The 21,491-nt window shown below is 43.7% G+C and overlaps 2 protein-coding genes across 2 annotated transcripts; one reads left to right on the top strand and one right to left on the bottom strand.

Annotated features, from left to right (window-relative positions):
• Positions 1 to 5,275: 5,275 nt before the first annotated feature.
• LOC149070697 (uncharacterized) lies at positions 5,276 to 8,550 on the bottom strand. Its single transcript, XM_089248302.1, has 2 exons — positions 7,982 to 8,550; positions 5,276 to 7,369 (listed from the first exon to the last, which is right to left on the bottom strand). The coding sequence occupies exon 2, from the start codon at positions 7,363 to 7,365 to the stop codon at positions 5,962 to 5,964; it is 1,404 nt and encodes a 467-aa protein (XP_089104428.1). The 5' UTR covers positions 7,366 to 7,369; positions 7,982 to 8,550; the 3' UTR covers positions 5,276 to 5,961.
• A 56-nt stretch (positions 8,551 to 8,606) lies between these two features.
• LOC149070696 (uncharacterized) lies at positions 8,607 to 19,520 on the top strand. The gene is made up of 2 exons (XM_089248301.1): positions 8,607 to 8,834; positions 15,567 to 19,520. The coding sequence occupies exons 1-2, from the start codon at positions 8,607 to 8,609 to the stop codon at positions 19,314 to 19,316; spliced, it is 3,978 nt and encodes a 1,325-aa protein (XP_089104427.1). The 3' UTR covers positions 19,317 to 19,520.
• Positions 19,521 to 21,491: the final 1,971 nt, after the last annotated feature.

The raw sequence follows: 21,491 nt of genomic DNA, 5'->3' as shown, positions 1-21,491 counted from the left end.
CCAAGCATTACCATTTTTTCTAGTGAGCCCTCTGTGCGCATTACATGGCCAAAGTAAGAGAGTTTCTGTTTAATGACTGTGGCTTCTAGAGCAGTGGTTCTCAACCGGGGGCCATATGGCCCCAGGGGGGCCCTAGGATATTCCGGGGGGGGGGGGTCACGGATGAAAATCTTGCAAAAGGGGAGCCACGGCTACTGATACGGGGGCCACGAAGGAATTTGTGACATTAAATTTTTTTAGTCAGAACGACTAAAAAAATTTTATTTCAAACAAAATGCATAAAATATCTTTTTCGTCATCCAGGTAACATTAACATGAGGAAGGAAATAAAAAAAGTGGTTCATGTAATCTCGGTGGTTTTACGACTTGGGGGGTGACAGTAGGCCCTGACACAAACTACAGAAGAGGTTTAAGTAAAATGGAGTAACTGTAAAGACAGAAAATTGTGTGTGTTTAGACTTTCATTCAAAGAGGGCTGCCATAAAGAAAGCAGGCAAAATTTTGTTGACCATTCATTGACATTCTTTTCAGTGCTGGTAATAAATGTAATCCAAGAAGTAGATGGGTGTAGAAAGCCCATTGTTTTCATGCAATTACAGACGGATAGCCATCTAGTTTAGCGCAAAGCTATCTTCAGCCAGCACAGAGTGGTCTGATGGGGAATATATTTATAAAAATCGAATAGAGCGAATGATTGCTCTGGGGTATTTTTTATGAATTTTGAAAGTGGGTGCCAATCCATTACTTCTGCTGAAAAGAAATAAAGTCGAATTCAGTTATAACGAACTCCAAGAGACCAAATCATACATGAGGAAAAATACCCGCGAAAACCCTCGATGGCTGCTTCGTCAGAGGAAGACTCAGACGAGGTGGAGGAATAAAGTGATAAAAGGACGCTCGACATCGCCAGTGAAACGCCCTCCAACACATCCGAAGATACGTTTTCAACTCTCAGCTTAGATACGAAAGCAAACGACAAGTACCGACAACATCATCTGCCCCCGAAGTGGCACAATGTCGCGAGGCACAGGAAACACTGCGCCCCCCCCCCTGAGGAGGCGAATGCTCGCGAAGCAGTTTCTGACATTTTCGTAAATAATTGTTGAATATGATATTTGATGATGAAGAAATTCTGGAGAGGTAGGGCTTCGCTGGGTGGTGCGCATGTGCAACATCGGGAGCCACAGCTTGGTAAGGAGCCAGATGGCAGAATTGCATCAAATCAGGTCGGAACGAGCGGCCCACAGGGACACCACTAATGCTAGGCTTTTTTTTTTTTTTTTTTTTTTTTATAACCGAGCACAACTCAAGTCTATCGCCATAGGCAATTTACTACCTAGTGAGTTGTGCCGGAAGTGTAAGTGCGTGTACCTAACAGTCTGAGTGCGTATCTAGTGTTGTGTATGATTTTTCAGTGCTGCCATCTATATCTAAGAAGTGAAGTGAGTGATGTGTAGTGACTGAATATTTGTACTGTTTATATTTACAGACTTTTTAACGGGGAGATCGGCTCGCATTTGCGCCTCGAAGTTGGGAACCACAGAAAACCAACTTCAGCCGACCACCACTGTGGTGACGGTGGGGCTCGAACCCGGGTCCCCGCGATGCGAGTCCGTCACTATGACCACTCGACCACCACAGCGGCACTAATGCTAGGCTGCTGGATGGGAGGGGGGTGGGGCTGGATAGTGCCCTCATCATGGATAAAAAGAGGAAAGAGGGCTGGATGTGCCGGACCGGATGGCCTTCGAATGTATCTCGAGGGCTTCCCGGTCGGACACCTTCAGCACTCTCCAGCACGGACCAACTCAGCCGAGTAAATGGCTAATATCCCTAGCGGGACAGAGCCAGGTCCCTGCCTGGTAAGAAGAAGAAGGTTGTAAGGGGCGGCAGCGTAGACTTTACTTAAGACAACAAAATTTAACACAGTAAAAATTCACGACATCACGCTTTTGAGTCATACTATACCTCGACAACGGAAACGTTGGGAAAATAGACAAGGCTTCTGATCGTAATACCAGAAACAAGAATGTAAGCTATCTGGGCGGCTCGAGACAAAATCTGTACCCGTGTGGGACTTATCTTTTGCGCCTCCTACCTATTACTCCCTCCATAGCCCCTACCTCCTGCGTCAGGGAATCTTTCGTGGGGCCCATGCCCGATTTTCCACGAAGCCCCTTCTACAGTTAATTTATAGAGTGAAAAAAGAAAAGTTATAAGGATTTAGTCCCGGGCCTCAAGCTGGAGCCCTGACAGCCCTACCCTTAGAAGGTCATGCCCCACCCACACAATTTATCCTAACAATTCCTAACAAAACATTTTTTTCGGCCCTTCATTTCGGATTTCGCGCCCCTCCAGAGCCGACAGTTTGGCTTTTTTTGGCCAATGGAATTTTTTTTTTACCCATTCACCTCGGATTTAGCATCCTCTTAAGCGGTGCCCCGTGTGGCCAAGCGCCACCCCTGTACTCTATTACAAGGGAAAGGACTCTATTACATTCTCATAATTTTTTGGCTTTTTCAGGCTATAAATTAACTATAGAAGGGGCCGTGAGAAATCTGACTATGAGAGGGCCTGCAAAAGATCCGAGCCTAGGGGACCATACCCTCACTTAGAATTTGATCCACAATAGTCAAATTGAAGGCCAGGGAAAAATTTGGTTTTTCACTTGTCCGGCCCCTGGAATACCAGGAACACCTTTGAAAAAATGTTCTTAATAAAAATTACCCCGTTAAATATCATCTTGATATCATCATGCTGATGGCTCACAAAAATAAGTGCTCTTTCAAGGATTAAGTTATCTGGCATTTATTAAGAATGGTAAAATAATTTTAGAACAAAAAAAATTTTCTACTTTGAAAGCGGGACGTATGGTCACGCCTATTTGGCACAGTACACAATGATGTGCGGCTTTCTTCTGAAAAAAAAATCAGGTTTATCTATCTCCAGGTGCCCTTCACCGAAGCCATATCAGCCTCCTGGCAGGGTCACCGGTAGGGGCGGCACATGAGGCTTCGCACCCGGGCGGCATGTAAGCTCGAGCCGCCCCTGTATTGGGACTTCCTCCAAGATTGACACCACATCTTTGAAGTTTTTTTAATCGATACTGTAATGCTTCCTTTCAACTGGCCTGCAGCATTCCAAATAATTTCAATGCAATTTTCCTATCCTTGGAAAAAAAATTCTGAAAAGGCGTATGACTACATTTAAAGCAATTTAAATCCGCTTATTAGAGACTCACTGCATCTGCTGATTTCTCAAAAAAAGTGCGATAAATTCTCACGCAAGTCTTCACTTTGAAATGTCCGTAACCCGCTCAATGCGTTTTGTTTCCTTCCTAAATTTATAAAAGTAAAAAAGGACATAATCGTTATAAAAAGGACTATTTTCAGATCAAATTGCCGAAGTTCAATTACTTCACTGCAAAAATGTCAGATTTTTTTTTTTTTTGGGGAAATACGGTCAAACCCAAAGCGCATTAAAGACCCTTCATTAATACGTTTTGGTCAAACCCCATTAGACCGGAACTCCAAGAGACCCGAGAAATCACTTCGTAATAACGAAATTTCGTTACAAAGGAATTCCAGATTTTTATATTGTTCCTATGTAAACCTATCCGGGGGATTAGAAAAGTTTTCGTTAAAACGATATTTTTCCCGTGTTATAATGGTATTTGTTAAAATGAGAGTTGACTGTGTTTCGTCTCGAGCTATTTTTTTTACGTGTATTTGGAGGCTGCATGTGTAACAGGGCGTATGGCACTTTACTGGTGAGCCATTAGTCTTAGAGACATACACCCAACTAGAAAAAGTATCCAAATCACGTGTCCAACTCAGATTGGACTTATGCGCCCTGTATATTAAATATAGTACGGACTGTAATGTGAAATATTGTGCTGTGTTTAAGCCAACTAGCACGTTGCTTCGTTCGCCTGCGAGAGAGCGGTCGCATTACACTGCTCGTCGTCGGAAATTTTGAAACGCTTGAAGTTGGTGGGAAACGGTCCATGGCCCGAGAAGAACATTGTCTTTTCCCTACTCCAGTAACGTTCTTTCCACTGGACTTTTGGGATGACTCTATGAATAAGCCGTCCGTTTGTTTTTGGATCATTACATTGCTTCTGCCATTCCACTACTGTCTGCCCTTTAATTATTCTTTCGACCGTTGCCGCAGGGATCTTCTTCTCCTGGGTCTCCAGTTTCGTCGCTTCCCGCGCCAACTGATCTGCCTAATCGTTTCCACGTTCGCCCACATGGCCTCTCACCCACCTCAGTGCTACATTCCTCCTCTCTTTCAGTATTCTTCTTATGGCTCTAGCATCTTCGTGTCTTGTTAAAGGGTCCCTGATAGCTTCCAAGCTTGATTTACTGTCTGAATATATGGTCATCTTCTCCAAATTATCCTCCCGTTGTTTCATTGCTTTTCGGATCGCCCACAGCTCTGCTTGAAATACCGTGCATTCCTCTCTCAGTTTCTCTCTCCAGGATTTGACTCTTTCACCCCCTTGATACTCCACGTATCCGTCTTGGACCCATCCGTAAATATTGTCCTTCCCTCGTATGAGATGGCTTCTTCTCGCTCCGTCGTTACGACCTGTTGCTCCTGGATTTCGTTAGCTGGTTGGTCGCCCCATCCTATAGCTCTTCCCTCCACCTCCTCTGGTACTATCAGATTTTCTGCAACTGTCACCTTTCTGTTGAGTCTGGATATTCTCGCTGATTTGCATACGCATACGAAGTCAGTATGCAAACTTAGTGGGGGGGGGGGGGGGGAGTACTCCTGCTATGCTCTGCATTGCCGCCGTCGATATTTCGTGATACGCCCTTGTCATAAAGAACAGGAACCAGTAGGGTGATTTTAGCGGTTTTGGTGCACAATAGGGCTCCCCATTTGCTGCGCATCAAACAATAGGGCTCCCCACTTGCTGCGCATCAAACAATAGGGCTCCCCACTTGCTGCGCATCAAACAAATGGGTGCTTCGCACTTGTTGAGGCTCGCTAGATGGCGCTTCCTATGACGTCATTCCTAAATTATCGTTCTTGCCTATGACGTCATTCCCAAATTATCGTTTTTCAGGGGGGTCATTCCTAAATTAAACTTTATTTCCCAAGTGATGATTTTTTTTCAGGGAACATTCCTAAATTAAACTTTTGAATTCATTTTCTGACTTAGAAAAAATTTGCTCCTAAATTAAACTTTATTTCCTGACTTGTTTTTTTTTTTTTTTTGGAGGGATGCTCCTAAATTTTTTTTTTTCCATCCCAAGTGATGAGATTATTTCAAAGAGGGGTCATTCCTAAATTAATCTTTTCTTCCACAAATTATTGTTTTTTTACTGACTTAGTTATTTTTCTAATGATTTTTTTTTTCATTCCTAAATTAAACTTTTGAATTCATTTTCTGACTTAGAAAAAATTTGCTCCTAAATTAAACTTTATTTTCTGACTTGGTTTTTTTTTTTTTTCTCAACACCCTGGGAAATTTAAAGTTCATTACCGTTCTTTCAACTCTTTCCCAAATTATCGTTTATTTTCTGACTTCCCAAGTGATGAGATTATTTCAAAGAGGGGTCATTCCTAAATTAAACTTTATTTTCTGACTTTGTTATTTTTTGGAGGGATGCATTTTCTAACTTAATTTTTTTCTATCCCAAGATTTTCCCATAACGTCACTTCGAAGATATCACCAAAGAGAAGGATCTTTCCCAAATTATCGTTTAATTTCAGACTTTTTTTTTTTTTCTAACTTGGGGATCTTTCCTACATTAAACTTTATTTTCTGATGATTTTTTCATTCCTAAATTAAACTTTATTTTCTAAACTAAACAAAGATGAATCGTTTCATTAATTTTAAAATAAAATTTTTTTCAAGTCACAAATAAACTTTTGTATGTCCAAGCTGAAAAGTAAAAATAAACCAAAGGAGCAATAAAATACAAAGTCATTTTATATGATTTTCATTTATTTCAAATAAATTTCTTCTATCTTAGATTTCAAAACATCAAAATCAATCGCATTAAAACATTTTTCCGCTACATCGTAATTTTCCGCCAGAGTTTTAGCGACTTCGCGAAAGTCAATCAGGGTTAAAGCATGATCAAAATATTTATAAAACATTAAATTATCATTCAACTGCAGACATTCATGACCCAACTGATTAGCATATCCCATGGAACACCCATGGCAGTCAACAATTTTTTCGATGCTAGCAAAAAGTTTTTCACTCACCAATTTAGCCAAAATGTCGGTGATATCCATAGAACTCGTTCCTTTAGTTTGGTTTTCGCGCACACACACTTTCAGATAGTCCAAGCAGAGCGTTTTCTGCACGAGCTCACTGATCACGGTATGAAGTGGTTTATCATCCTCGCTCCAGAAGAGTGCCTCGATTGCCTGGAAAGTCATTTTGAGGGGGTTTTCGGTGCACTTGAAAATTTTGTTGTCCCCGCGATGTAGAGTTTGAATTAGCACATCATCACCGCTGTAGTCCACGATCAGGTTCTCCGACACTAGGAAAGTTCTATCAACGCGTTGCAGCATAGTACGACGAGAGAATTCGGTTCTCAAACATTCCCACACGTACGGCGAAAGAGTCACTCCATTTTTAGCTGGGTGCATGAGTCCATCGCGTTCGAAAAATTCTCGAATATGTACGCGCACTTCACCACTGAAGATCACGACGCTGACGAAAAAGTTCTCCTTCACGTGAAAGATGTTGGGAGGCGGCGCTTCCTTATTGAATCCACTGCTGCGAGATCTCTTAGCCGATGGTGGTTGAGTGTTCGGTGATGGGCGCTTGTTACTCGAAACCATTTTCCGGAACGTCAGGCTGAGTCGGACGTCTTTTACTTTTGGGTCTTTAGGTATCGCGTGACGCCACAGCTGGTTGGTTGGAGGTAGCATCGTCAGCAGGCTGTTGTGTTCCAGGATTCGGTCCACGGATTGGTGCCCCCGTCGAGAGAACACGAGCTTTCTTTCAGCGCCCAGGGAGAGGCAAGCGATGGGGTAATCTTTGACGAGCTGTGATTCGTCATCGGAATGCGGGGAGATGCTCTTGGTTCCATCAGAGTATCGGTTGACGACAACAAAGTTGTAGTCATGGCCTGAGATGCTCTCGACCACGGCTTTCAAATCCAAGAGGAGAGGTGTCCACGGTTGGGCCTGGAGGGTCATTCCGGAAAAGGTGTAGTGTAGGCCAGCGTCACCATACCCAGCATGCTGTCTGGGCATCGGATAAGTCTTGTCGCCAAACTTGAAGACGCATTCCTCTGCTGGACGGTACACGATTTCAGATTCGAGCTGGTGTAGTATCGCAACGGAAGTATCCAGTACGTTCCGAGCGTATTCATAGCGGAGGCTTTCCATCTGTCTAAATGAAAACAACGCATACAGTCTCTCTCCGCAACTCTCAAGATGAAAAAAAAAAAAAATTGCGAAATATATATTTTAACAGAAGTTTTTTTTTTTTTTAAGTTTTTTAAATTTTTATTATTATTATTATTTTACAAAATTAAATTTTTATGCATCTAACCATTCAGCGCATGCTACGACCTTGCTTCTTGCGCAATGCCCTTTTTGCAGAGGGTGAAACCCGCAAGAAGTCAAGGATTTTGGGAAGTTTAAGACTTTCACTGTCTCCAGGTTGAATCGTTGCTCTAGAAATTTTTTTTTTTGCCTGCAGTTCACATAAATGCAACTATATCTGTTATTAACAGTGGTGAGATGAATTTTCATTAAATTATAATCGAAAAGCCCTTCCCCCCATCTAATATTAAGAAGATTTCTGCTAACCCAGAGCATTTGTGGGAAATCTTCTTCGGATAGCTCCTTGCTAGAGAATGGCGGCTTGTAGAGAGAGTGATATACTCTCCCTGTGCTTAAATCAAAGCAAGCCATTTCCTTAACAACATATATCCCACTTTTAAGCAAGAATCCCTCAAAATCTAACACGCAAGAAGCCATAGAAAAAAAAAAATCTTACCAAGTTGCGGAGAGAGAAGTGTATCCAAGCGAGCGAGAGAACTAAGTTAAGGAATTGTGTCTGTCCCGCAGTTTATATACTGCAGTTGCAGTTGATAAGCATAAGTATAGGAATATACTGTGAATCTCAAAGTGCACCCAGTAGCATCACTATCTCATTCACGTGAATCACTAATACAATATATTCATGTGAGCATGCATCACTGATACAGTACCAATATCTAATGATACACTATCCAATGTTACATGAATCACTGATAATGATGTGAGTAGCATCACTATCTCATTCACGTGAATCACTGATACAATATATTCATGTGAGCATGCATCACTGATACAGTACCAATATCTAACGATACACTATCCAATGTTACATAAATCACTGATAATGATATTGACGTGAGTATGCATCACTCGCGTTGCTTCGATTATTCTGCACGCGACACTGATAACTATATGAGTACTGTCTGCCCGAGTAATGACGCATAGCACACGAGACTCGTTATCGCTTCCTAACCCTTTATCTCATTAAAAGTATCATCTTCTTTGCAGATCCTCTCACTTCGTTTTTGAGTTTTGTCCAGACAGCATCAAGTTTTTTAGCTTTCGCTTCGTACGTTCGCGCAATGGCTAGTTTTATCGATTTCGGTATAAGTAAAGAAGAATTAGTTAGATTGTTGGAAAATGACGATAATTTCGTCAATGAATGTCTCAACGAGGATTTAGTTAGTGATCGCGATATAAAATTAATGATTGAGGATGAGGAGAATTTCATCCAGCAATGCCTGAAGCGTCCTGCGCCAGTAGAAGCTGGACCAAGTGGATATGCTCCGTCAGAGAAGAAGAAGAAAGAGGTTAGTTGTTTTTTTAAATTATCGCGCGTTAAATTTTATTCCAAATTAATTTTCAGGAGTAAATTTTATTTCGAGTTGAATTTATTTCATGTAAGGTATTTAAACTCATTTATTTAATGGTAGAGCTGCGAAACATCTGGGAATTTCATTACAAGTTAAATTTTATTTCGAGTTAAATTTAATTTCAAATCAAATTTATTTATGTCGCGAGTTAAATTTTCATTCATCGAAAAAAAAATTATTCAGTTGTATTTCATGTCGCGAAACAATTTCTCAGGCGTAAATTTATTTCAAGTTAAATTTATTTCATGTAAGGTATTTAAACTTTATTTAATGGTAGAGCTGCGAAACATCTGGGAATTTCATGTCGCGAAACAATTTCAAAACGACACAAGAATTCAAATAGAAATTTTTTTATTCAATTGTACATCAGCAGACTCGTGAATCAATTTATACATTTGCGCATTAGTTAGATTAACAGCTTTCGTAGTAGGCGCATTTCCGTTGAAATAACGTATATCATATGTTTTATTACAATACGTGAGAAAAATATTTCCTCCCAGCGGAAGAGAGGAATTACATCTTTCATAGTTCATTTGGGTTTTATATGTGAACGTAGCAATTGATGTGAATAATACAAACAGCAGGAGTATGATTATCGTATAAATTCTCTTGTGTCTTATCACTTGGCTCTCCAAGGACCAGCAGCTAGGTAGATCGAATGACGGAACATCAGCCTTGTTTTCTTCTGTAGCCATTTTTCAAAGCTCTAACCAATTATGTTTCAAGAATGGATTTTTTATATAATCTCTCGGAGCTCCGGTTTCTTCTAGCGCTTTCAGGAAAATCTCTTGACCCACCACGGGTGATTTTCTCCGACCGAGCACACTTGATATCAACTCACGAATGTCGCTTCCTTTGACGAGCCTGCTCTTATAAACGATCGAGCCGTTAGAATTAATCTTTAATATGTTCGGATGCTTATTTATATGTGTGATAATTTTTTCCGAGTGTCCCCTTTGCGATTTCGGGACAGAAATCAGAGCTATCGGTGATTCGTCAACTTTCTTCTCTTCTTGAATTGCCGGTGGATTATTCTCGGCTACGTTGATTCTCTTGTTCAGCAGATTCTGATAGAGTTTAATTTTTATAGCTTCGGGCTCCTTGCTTCGAAGTATTTTCAACATCTCGTTGTCCAACTCAGAAAGCTGCTCTTTTGTGGTGACGTGACGCGATAACAAATTTTCTGGGATCAAAGCGTATTTTCGAGCGTATTCCATTATTTCATGAACAAAGTTGCGAGGGTTTGTATAGCGGCAGGGATTAACTGGAACAAGAAACCTCCTTTCTGAATGAGCACGCGCTTTTTCTCGTACAGCGGCGTCTTTTTGCAGGCAAGTTTGCGAAGTGTATTTTTATGTCTTTTCAGTTTATTTTTCTGTTTCGGGGATAACGGAATGACACCCTTCAAAATATTGAGCGAGCACTCGCAGACCGTCTTTAACGCCGATTTCGGTAATTTCTTCAACAAGTCTTTGCGTTTATTCCTCGGACAGGCAGAGAGTAGACGGAGTACTTGTTGCTTCTCCAATGCCATACTTTAAAATAACGATGTTTTTATTCCAACCATGTGCTATATGCTATAGCCTTCTTCAGCGCGCAGTGCTTTATCATGTTTTCGTGGAGAAAACAGTTCGCGCTCACTTCTGGCAAGTCCACAATGTTGGGGCAGAGAATCGCATCTAGATTATAAACTTTTAACCCGTACTGCTGCAGTAGCATCCGACACTTGTCGTGGCCCTTAGTATACAATACGACTTTTGATAATCGCTGCAAATGCCGCTCCAGCATTTCAAAAGGTACATCACCAGCCGACCACGATATTTCGTGTATGTTGTTGGTGACGTAGAGGCACTGGTGTCTATCTCTAGGAGATAATTCCGAAAACTTTTTGGGCGGTTTATATACATAGTGAAAATTTTCTCTCGAATGCATGAAACACCATGCCAACTCCTTGATTATGAATGTTCTATCCGACAGCTGGAAACCCTCGACCTCTATCACAGCCGTCATGTTCGAAAATGGAAAGTTTCATTTCCTGGGTTTATAGATATATTGCGTCTGCCCCGGTAACACGTTAGTGCGCAGGCGCATTTCCTCCTCCGTCTCGGGTCGTAAATCAACCATTAAATACGAATACGGTTTTTTCGTGCTATCCTCGAACACCTCGTTGAAAAATTTGATTTTATTGGGAAACAGCTGACGTCCCAGGTGGGTCACCTGACTGACATCTCTTCTATTTTTGAATAGAAACATATATTGCGCGTTCAGAGAAACGTTTCTCATTTCCCGCCCCTGGTGAAACACGTTCTGCACTATGAAAATCACGGTCAATTTTCTGTGGTGACTGTACTTTGTGAAAAGGTTTGCTAATTTTTTCTCGCCCGATAGCTCGTTCATGAGGTCATCTAAAATCACCAAGCTGTCTTCTTCCACGCTTTCGAAATTGCTTCCCTCTCGAAATTCCACGTGGTCCTCCATGTCTTCGAACAAAGTCTGATATTCGCCGTAAAACCATATAACTCGTTTCGGACGAGGCTCTCGAAACATTTCGTTTCTGTGTTTTAATAGTTCTCTGAGAAAATATGTTTTTCCCGAACCGGTGGGTCCGGCAATGAGCACGGTGCTCGGATGTGTCAGCTTGAAAGGTTCCATAGTAAATGACAAATGAATGAATTTTTTTTCTCTTTTATTTAACAGAAAAATTTTTCTTTACAAAGCTTGCAACGCGCATATCGTTTTGCATATTAAAACGCGATACAATGTTATTCATACTTTCGCCGATACATCGAGAATAGATAAAAAAAATCACGTAGTGTCCGCACACGGTTGTCTTATCTGATTGCAGCATGACGTCATTGTAGTCGACGCGTGAGTAGCGGCGTAGAAATCTGTTTATGTCCCCCTTCTTGAAGTAAGTGGGTGGGTTCCCGTAAGAGTCAAAGAAATCAGCTCTCGCTTCGTTTTCGATGTAAATAGCCAACCAATGCGTTCCGGGTTCGTTCTCTCTGTCTGTATTCACAACCAGTGCAGCGGGATACTTGATCACGTTTTCGGGTAAGTTATCGCTCGCAAAAACACCTAGGAAAGCCTTTCGGGTGTGGGGGTGTGTCGAGAGGGCTCGCTCTATCTGTTTAGTGTTCATCCCGCAAAGTCACACAAGACGCTTCTGGACTTTGTTATTTCCACCAGCGATTCGAATTCGGCGAATATGATAACCGACACGGTCTTGATCAAGGCTGAGGAGAACTTGAGTTCCACTCGCAGATTGCCCTGCTTTTGTAGGTGCACGTGTCCGCAGTCGCTCATGTCGGGTATCAGGTTGAAGGCGAAGAGGCAGTAACCGCCGGTTTCGTATTCTACTCTGCTCACGTCGCATCCCTTATCTTCACCGGGTCTACCGGTGCCTACGAAGAGCGTGTTGTAGGCTCTGATGACGTGCTTGTTCCTAAAGTCGGGTTGAAGTGGTGTATGGGGTACTGGTCTTCCATCGATAGAAACACAGACAAAGTTGACGTTGTTGTGCTTGAAGTCGAAGGGGTTCAAATTGAACGTTCCGTTGAATGCTTCCGTGTCCACCATACCAATCACCAATCTCTTGGGCATGACCCCGAGAAATACGTTATCTTGAACGAAACTCATACTCCCCATGGATATCGAATAAACCTTGCATATCACGCGGTTAATGCAATATTTGGCTGTTGTTTTCTCGAGCGCCATGGCATGCGCTACAGCCACAGCCGGGTTCATTCTTACTTTACGCATAAAAATACTCGCTTGCTCGATCACCACGTCGCAACCCTCAGCAGCTGTGATCAGAAAGAACTCGGGTTTCGAGCGAACCAGTCTCATCTTCAAGTCCACCAGAGAGAGCATCAGCTTCGGTTGATAGAATATGTCGACGTGAGGTACGCCCATCATTTCGAAAGAGTTTTCCAAGAGTTTAGCTCTTTTCTTGGCCCCCTCGTTCTTGGTTAGGTCAGACATGTGACCTGCAGTGTCCTTGTAGTAGCCCTCGGCTGTCAGGGGTCCTTTCTTTGCATCCGATCCGTAGTTAAGCAGCGTTTCCAGGTAAGCTCGATACGGATAAGTGTGTGATGAGTTTGTGAGCGTTCTTCCATTCAACGTGACGTCAATCTGAGAGAAAAGGGTATGCAAGAAATTATTCGCCGTCGAGACCGCTTCGGCGGTTTCTGGTTTTGTCACCTTTACTCTGACATACAGCTGAGTGGCGGAAAGGTCTACGTATTCTTCCGCACTTCCGGCCACGTGAAATTCGATGGGGGCCCCCGAATCGCGCACTTGAGATATCGGATGGTACTGGACCCATTCGGCTGATTCTATAGAGGTTTCCGTGGGCGGCACCGTGAACAGGTCGGCTTCGCTTTTCAAACACTCATGAGAATTTTCGTGGATTAAAAAAACCATCGCTGAATATATCGGGTGTCGACAGCTTTCTAGCTTTCTTCTTACTGACGGTTTTCTTGACGAGTCTCTTCCTTTTATTCTTTCCTCCGAGCATGGACTTGATTTTATTGGCCCCCTTATCCGTGAGGGACCTTCCGGCTTCCTTGGCACGATCGCGAGCTGCGATCTTTGCGTCTTTTCCTTGAACTATGTCGTTGGCGAAATCCACACCAGAGCGCAACAGTTGAGAACCGACTGCCTTGGCACCGCGTTTCAACAGGGGCACGGCCGATCTGAAGAGAGAGCTGAATATAGATCCGAGACCATACCCCCTCTGCAGGGCGCTACCCTGATAATATCCGAGTCCGTTTCCAGCCTGAGCGAGATAATAATCGTTGATGCTGTGTGCACAGCTCCGGTACGGTTTATAATGCATGTCGCAGTCTAAAGTGTAGTTTCACTATCACCTTTCCACGTTGAAATGTGAAAAACTTGCCCATGTGCGTCCTTAAATACATGTGAACGATGTCGAAACTCTTTCTGGCCAGCGGCACGTAATGGGCGCGTTCGAAAGACACGCTGACGATATCCCCGTCCTGACCGCTAGTTTTCACGATTCTCAGTAGCGGGGCGTAGGTGTTACCCACGACCTGAGGTTCGACCAGGTTGCAGTACACGTACAAGAGATGAAAGTCTAATTTAGGATCGGCTGTGAAAGAACCCTCGACTATGGTCGGACCCTCTATCAGGCCGGGTTCGAAACCCAGGTTTTCGGCTATACCGTGTCTGAGACTGAGCTTGGTGTCTTTCTTGAGGTTCACCTTAACTTTTTTCGTGATTTTATTGTACGTCACACCAATCTTGTCTTGAAAATTTTGAGTGGATATGGCTTTGATCAGTTCGGGGGTCGTCTCGTAGAAACCCGGGGCTATGCGACCGGTCTTCATTATCTTGTTTCCGACATCGAATTCGAAAGTGTTTGTCTCTTGAGTGATGTTGTGGAATGAATGGGGATAAATTATCTCCGACAGTGCGACTTCCATCTCGGATTCGAATTCCAGGGTGTTTGGAAGTTTAACCACGAAACTCGAGAGCGTGTTGTCGGGAAAAAAGTCTCTGGAAGCATCGCTGGGTAGAGTGAGATAGAAAGAAGCCATCTCTGAAATGACAGATGCGCGCACTGTTTCCGGGTTTTTATAGGACCACCCACGCGTTGAATTTTTTCGGATACCCCCGAAATTTCACGAGGTATTGAATAATTCCTTTTCTTCTCCTCTTCTTTAAAACTTTTTCAATCGGAAATTTTTCTCCCATCTTTACACCTACCATCTCTTCAGCGTAGAATGTGCCCTTGATTTCTTCCCCCATCAGGTCCTCGAGCTTGTAAACGGGAATTTCCCTTTTCACGCACTCGGTCACCACGAATATCTCTTCGGTGAAATTAGAATCGTACCCCCTCTCGAAGGTGTGTTTTGATCTTGTGATGCGCACGTGATCACCCACTTTAAACTTGCAATCTTGTTTCTTGGGTGTATCCCCATAGAGATTGTTCCACACCTCCGGCTCGTTTCCGGGGTTCACGTCCACGGGCCTCATTTTTATAGACCTGTGATACCTGTGATTGTAACTCCACACGAGGTCTACGATCATGTCGATGTAGCGATACGTGTTCTTGGCAGTGAAGTACTTGTACATCCAGTTTCTGAGAGACCTGTTCCATCTTTCCACCACGCTGGCCTTTATCTGTTCGTTCTCCGTAGTGAAAAACTTTACACCTTGACGCTTGAGGTAGCGCTGGACTGGTGACGCTATAAATTCGCGCCCCTTATCGCTCTGTAGCGCCACTGGTTGACGTTGTTGAAAGATGCTTTCTAAAGCTTTGGCCACGCTGTCACCGGTTTTCCTTTTGAGAGGCACGACGAAACCGTACTTGGAAAAGACGTCGATGCACGTGAGAAGATAGTTGTAGCCCTCGTTGTGAGGTGCCAGATTACGCATGTCCACCAAATCGACTTGAAATTGACTGTTTAGACCAGCCACTATTGTTTTGTTGCGGGGAAATACTTTTTTAATTGGTTTGTGCAACGTGTACGCTCTCTCGCCAGCCAACCAATCACTAATTTCTTTTTTAGGTTTATTTAACACGCGTTTGAGGGCGGATACGCCACCGAAACTAGCGGGAAGACGTGGGTTTCTATACCTCTCCTCCATTTCTTCATGTGTTAGACTTACGTGTGTTACGTTACCTTTTTATTTGTTTTTCAGGAGCGTCATCTATGCGAGACGTGTGGTAAGGAGTTTTCCTTGCGTAGGAATCTGAATCAGCACAGGCTAACGCATGGCGAGCGTCGCCACAAGTGTTTGGTGTGCGATGCAGCGTTTCACCGCAAGAGCGATTTGATGCGCCACCAGCGTGCCATGGGGCATGGTGCGCCACCCCAGCATGGTGTGCCCCCACAGTGGGCACAAGGAGCACCACCACAGAGGCCATCACCGAGCCATCACCGAGCAGGACCACCCCAGCATGATGCGTCCCCACAGTGGGCGCAAGGAGGAGCACCACCACAGCGGCCATCACCGAGCCATGGGGCACAGCAGCAGCTTGGAGCACCCCAAGGAGGAGCACAGCTAGGAGGAGGAGGGCAAGTCAGGCGCGCACTCGACATGTTGTCGACGCACGAATTGATCCCCACCCCAGACACCGAAATGGATATGACCACCTTCCTCGACAGCGTCAGAGAGGAGTTGACGCGGCTGTTGAGGGAGGATATGGCCACACATCGGTCATTGAAATGGAACATCGTCGCGACTGCTGTATTTTCCAGGAAAGGAAGTGACGGTGAGGACGAGTTCTGCAACGGGTATCTTCGGAGTAAGATGCTCACCACACTAACCGTTGACCAAATTGACGAGTACCTTCAAATAGCGTTCAATAAGGTTAAACAGGCTACAGAGGATTTTGAAGGCAGCGGAAGTGGTTGGGTGCTCGAGCGCGTGCTCTCGCTCGAGCTCAACACGACGCAATACCAACCACTAGCGGCCGCCACTTATATTCCGCTGCCAAAGGGGGTAGCCAGCAGAAGAGCAGTGGTAAATGTAAAGAACGATGATGAGAAATGCTTTCTCTGGTGCGTACTGGCTGCCCTACACCCGGTGAAACAAAACCCCGAAAGGGTGTTCAACTATATTCAGTATGAGAATGAATTGAATACCAGTGAATTAGTATACCCGGTGACACTTAAACAAATCCCACGGTTCGAAGCTGCGAATTCAGTGCGCATTAACGTCTTTGGGTTGGAGGGAGGAGAGGTGTTTCCTCTCAGGATTAGTGAGGTGGTGTCTGGTACACCAATCAACCTCTTGTTCATCAGCAACGAGACAACGTCGCACTACTGCCTCATCCAAAACATGTCTCGTTTGCTTTCCTACACGACCAAGTATGAAGGTGCATCCCACTTTTGCAATTATTGCTTGCAACGCTTCTCCTCCCTCGAGCAGCTGAATGCGCACGAACCACTTTGCCAGACACACGGTCTGCAACGAGTGACGTATCCCGGTGTAGACGACAACGTGATGTTCTTCAAGAACAACCATTACCAGCTGCACGTTCCATACGTCATATATGCGGACTTTGAGGCGATCTTGGAGAAGGTGGACAGCTGTAAGCCGAACCCGTCTCTCTCTAGCACAACCCAGAAGAGCCTTCACCGCCCCTGTGGATTCGCGTATACGGTCGTGGGGCCCGATGGTGTATACGTGAAAGAGCCCACAGTGTACAGGGGTGAAGATTGCGTGGACGTCTTCTTCCGGTGTCTCGTCGAAGAAGAACGAGTGGTTATGGGCAAGCTCGACAACCCGGTGCCTCTGCAGATGACAGCTGAAGATGAAGAGAGATTCGGGAATGCGACCACTTGTATGGTGTGCGACCGCCCACTCGGTGACGACAGGGTTCGTGACCACTGTCACATCACCGGTGGTTTTAGAGCGGCGCTGCATCAGAAGTGCAATCTCCAGCTCAGGTTAAGACGTCACATCCCGGTTATATTTCACAATTTACAAAACTACGACGCTCATTTCCTGATGCAAGGACTTTCCCGGTACCCCGATCGCAGGATCCAGGTGATCGGGAGGAATATGGAGAAATTTATCTCCTTTTCTCTCGGTCGCCTGCGATTCCTGGATTCCAACCAGTTCTTGGCGGCGTCGTTGGATTCGCTCGTGCAAGCGATGAACCCCGGTGACTTCAACAACATGAAGAAATGTTTTGGAGCTACGAGTCATCTTCTTCAACGTAAAGGATGTTATCCGTACGAGTACGTTGACTCGTTTGAGAAGTTCGAAGATCCGGTGCTGCCCCCACGAGAGGCCTTTTACACCTCTCTGGGGGATCAACATATAACCAGTGACGAGTATACATATGCGCATACCGTTTGGAGAGAATTCCGGTGTTCCAACCTCGGTGATTACCACAACCTCTACGTGAAGACTGACGTGCTGCTTCTCGGGGATGTGTTCGAGAGTTTTAGAAAACTCTGCGAAGAAAACTACAAGATCGACCCGGTGCATACGTTCACATCCCCGGGATTGGCCTGGAACGCATGTCTGCGAATGACCGGTGTCAAGCTCGAATTGATAACAGATCCGGACATGCATCTCTTCATGGAGAAAGGTATCCGAGGTGGGGTCTCAGTGATCTCCAAGCGGTATGCGCGAGCCAACAACCCGTTAATACCCGGTTATAACCCCAGTGAACCTACATCATATATCATGTACTATGATGTGAACAACTTATACGGAAAGTGTATGATGGAGCCCCTCCCGGTGAGAGACTTTAGATGGTTGTCCCCCAGTGAACTCGAGAGCATCGATTTTCTCAACATCGATGACAACGCCGTCAAGGGGTATATTTTAGAAGTGGACATGGAATACCCGGTGAAGTTGCACGACGAGCACAATTGTTTCCCCTTGGCGGCAGAAAACATTGAAATTACTGGTGACATGCTCTCTCCATTCATCAGAAGACCCGGTGATAAACCATCCAAAAAGCTCTCACCAAATCTGATGAACAAAACTTCCTACGTCATCCATTACCGGTGCCTGAAGTTATACACGTCGCTGGGGATGAAGCTGACGGGTGTTCGGCGTGCAGTCGAATTCACACAAGAGCCTTGGATACGCCCGTACATAGCGTTCAACACCGAAAAGAGGAAAAATGCCCGGTGCGAATTCGAAAAGGACTTCTATAAGCTCCTCAATAACGCTGTGTACGGGAAATCGCTAGAAAATTTGAGGAAGCACGTCGACATCCGTCTCGCCAACAATCAGAAGAGCTTGAGGAAGCTAATATCATCCCCGGCATTCGAATGCTTCAGGATAATCACCGGTGAGTTAGCCGTCATCAAGATGTTGAAGACGAAAATCCATCTGGACAGGCCCATATATACCGGTGTCACGATTTTGGACCTGTCCAAACACTTGATGGCGGACTTCCATTATAATTTTATGAAGAAAAAGTACGGACCCGGTGTGGAAGTTTTGTTCACAGACACAGATTCATTCCTCTACGAGATAAAAACCGGTGACATTTACAAAGACATGAGGGAGGAGCTACACAGGTTCGACACGTCAAACTATCCCGGTGATCATCCTCTGTTTAGCCTGCACAACAAAAAAGTGGTGGGCGTCATGAAGGACGAGAACGGCGGCGAACCCGTTGTGGAATTCGTCGGATTAAGATCAAAAATGTACAGCATGATTACAGCAGTCGCGGAGAAGAAGACCGCCAAAGGGGTCGTTCGTGCGGTCGTCAAAAAGCATCTCAAACATCAAGACTACCTGACTTGCCTCCGCAACAACTCCTCGATCAAAAACACCATGCTAAAAATCTCCTCCAGTAACCACAAACTTCAAACGGTCGCCCTCCGCAAAACGTCGCTGTGCCCTCGCGACGATAAACGCTATATTCTCGGTGATGGCATTAAAACATATGCGTATGGCCACTATGCCATTCGATGAACAGTGCTACATGGACACTGATGTACATATTTTTTCCCATTTATTTTAACATATTTTTCCATTTATTTTGTATATATTTTTTTCCATTTATTTTGTATATATTTTTTTCCATTTATTTTGTATATATATTTTTTCCATTTATTCTTGTATATATATTTTTTCTCATTTATTTTGTGTATCATTAAAATTTAATTTTCTTTATCATCAATGCTTCTGTCATTAATTGAGTTACGTGTGATTTTTTTTTTTTCAGCTTGAGTATGATGAAAAGTCAATAACATTTCTTTTTGAGGGAATTTTATTTTACAGCTTGATATGTGAAAAAAAAAAGTTTAATTTAGGAATGAAAAAAAAAAATCATTAGAAAAATAACTAAGTCAGTAAAAAAACAATAATTTGTGGAAGAAAAGATTAATTTAGGAATGACCCCTCTTTGAAATAATCTCATCACTTGGGATGGAAAAAAAAAATTTAGGAGCATCCCTCCAAAAAAAAAAAAAACAAGTCAGGAAATAAAGTTTAATTTAGGAGCAAATTTTTTCTAAGTCAGAAAATGAATTCAAAAGTTTAATTTAGGAATGTTCCCTGAAAAAAATCATCACTTGGGAAATAAAGTTTAATTTAGGAATGACCCCCCTGAAAAACGATAATTTGGGAATGACGTCATAGGCAAGAACGATAATTTAGGAATGACGTCATAGGAAGCGCCATCTAGCGAGCCTCAACAAGTGCGAAGCACCCATTTGTTTGATGCGCAGCAAGTGGGGAGCCCTATTGTTTGATGCGCAGCAAGTGGGGAGCCCTATTGTTTGATGCGCAGCAAATGCGCAGTCCTATTGTGCACCAAAACCGCTAAAATCACCCTACTGGAACCCTCTTTGGATGGTATCGAGCTGTCTTTTAATTTTCTCTGTCGGGCTAGCGTACCACGCGGCTGCTCCATACGTTACTGTCTCGGTTGCCACCTGGTCATAGAACACTCTCCTCATCCTCTGGTTAATTCCCCGTCTCGGACCTGCTATGGCCATCATCTTCTGTAGGTTTGCATTGGCCTTCTTTCCTTGCTGTCGAAGATGTGGAATCCAATCCAGGTCGCTGTCGATAAGCACCCCAAGGTATTTCATTTCGTTTCTCCATGTGAGTCTCTGGTTTCCTCATCCTGATTTTAGGTCGCTTGTCCCGTGTGCTAAACCACATGCAACCACTTTTGTCGAGTGCTGGCTCTAGGTCGTTCCGATCCATCCATGTTGCAATTGTCTCCAGCGCTTCTCCGACTGTTTCCTCTGCATCATCCCATCTGGGCTCCGAGATTAACAGCAGTAGGTCGTCTGCGAACGCTTGCACTCCATACATAAAGACGGGAAAGACCAACGCATTTATAATCCTAATTTTTGTTTTCATCAAGGTATCTCTGTCTTTCATTAGTATATTAAGCTTCCCCATGGCTGTTTTACCCAGGGCTACTCGTCTTTTGATTTCTTCTCTCTGTGGAAGTTCCCTCTTCTACAATTCTTGATCCTAGGAAATCAAATCTGTCCACAATCTCAAAACTTTCGCCATCTAGTTGAAAACTGTGAATATCTGCTGTAGTCATGATCTTTGGGTTTTTTTTTTTTTTTTCGTATTTAGGTAGAGTCTCAGCTTCTCACTTTCTGTTTTCACTCTTGATATAATGTTCTTCAGGTGCTCTTCAGATTCTGCCATCGGAGTTGTGTCACCAGCATATAGCCTGCATATACACGAGAAAAAAAAATAGTTTGAGACGAAATACAGTCCGACTCTCACTCTAACGAATACCGTTATAACGGGGGGAAAAAAATGATCGTTTTAACGAAAATTTTTCTAATTCCCCAGGATAAGTTTACATAGGGACAATATAAAAATCTGAAATTCCTCTTAACGCGAAATTTCTCCATCACTGCGGTCTCTTGGGGTTCATTATTATGGGGTTTGACTATATTCCCCGAAAAAAAAAATCTGATATTTTTCAACTGAAGTAATTGAACTTTTGCAATTTGATCTGAGGACAGTCCTTTTTTGTAATGATTGTCATTTCACTTTTATGAATTTACTAGCTATAATACCCGGCGCTGCCCGGGTTTTCTTCAACGAGGCTTTTTGGATCACGTGATATCTCCCTCTTTCTTTGAGGGACATGCAAACCCTGTCTAAGTT

This window comes from Pholcus phalangioides, unplaced genomic scaffold, assembly GCF_987345545.1.
Source record: "Pholcus phalangioides strain wild (caught in Gottingen) unplaced genomic scaffold, Ppha-v1.0 ptg000020l_1, whole genome shotgun sequence".
Lineage (NCBI taxonomy): Eukaryota > Metazoa > Arthropoda > Arachnida > Araneae > Pholcidae > Pholcus > Pholcus phalangioides.
This window is presented reverse-complemented; position numbering and strand designations above follow the sequence as displayed.

Bases quoted from the DNA above. Each gene is read 5' to 3' on its own strand.
- LOC149070696 (XM_089248301.1), top strand. From the start codon at position 8,607: ATGGCTAGTTTTATCGATTTCGGTATAAGTAAAGAAGAATTAGTTAGA. The intron at 8,835-15,566 runs GTTAGTTGTTTT...TTTGTTTTTCAG, and splicing joins CAGAGAAGAAGAAGAAAGAG to GAGCGTCATCTATGCGAGAC.
- LOC149070697 (XM_089248302.1), bottom strand. From the start codon at position 7,365: ATGGAAAGCCTCCGCTATGAATACGCTCGGAACGTACTGGATACTTCC.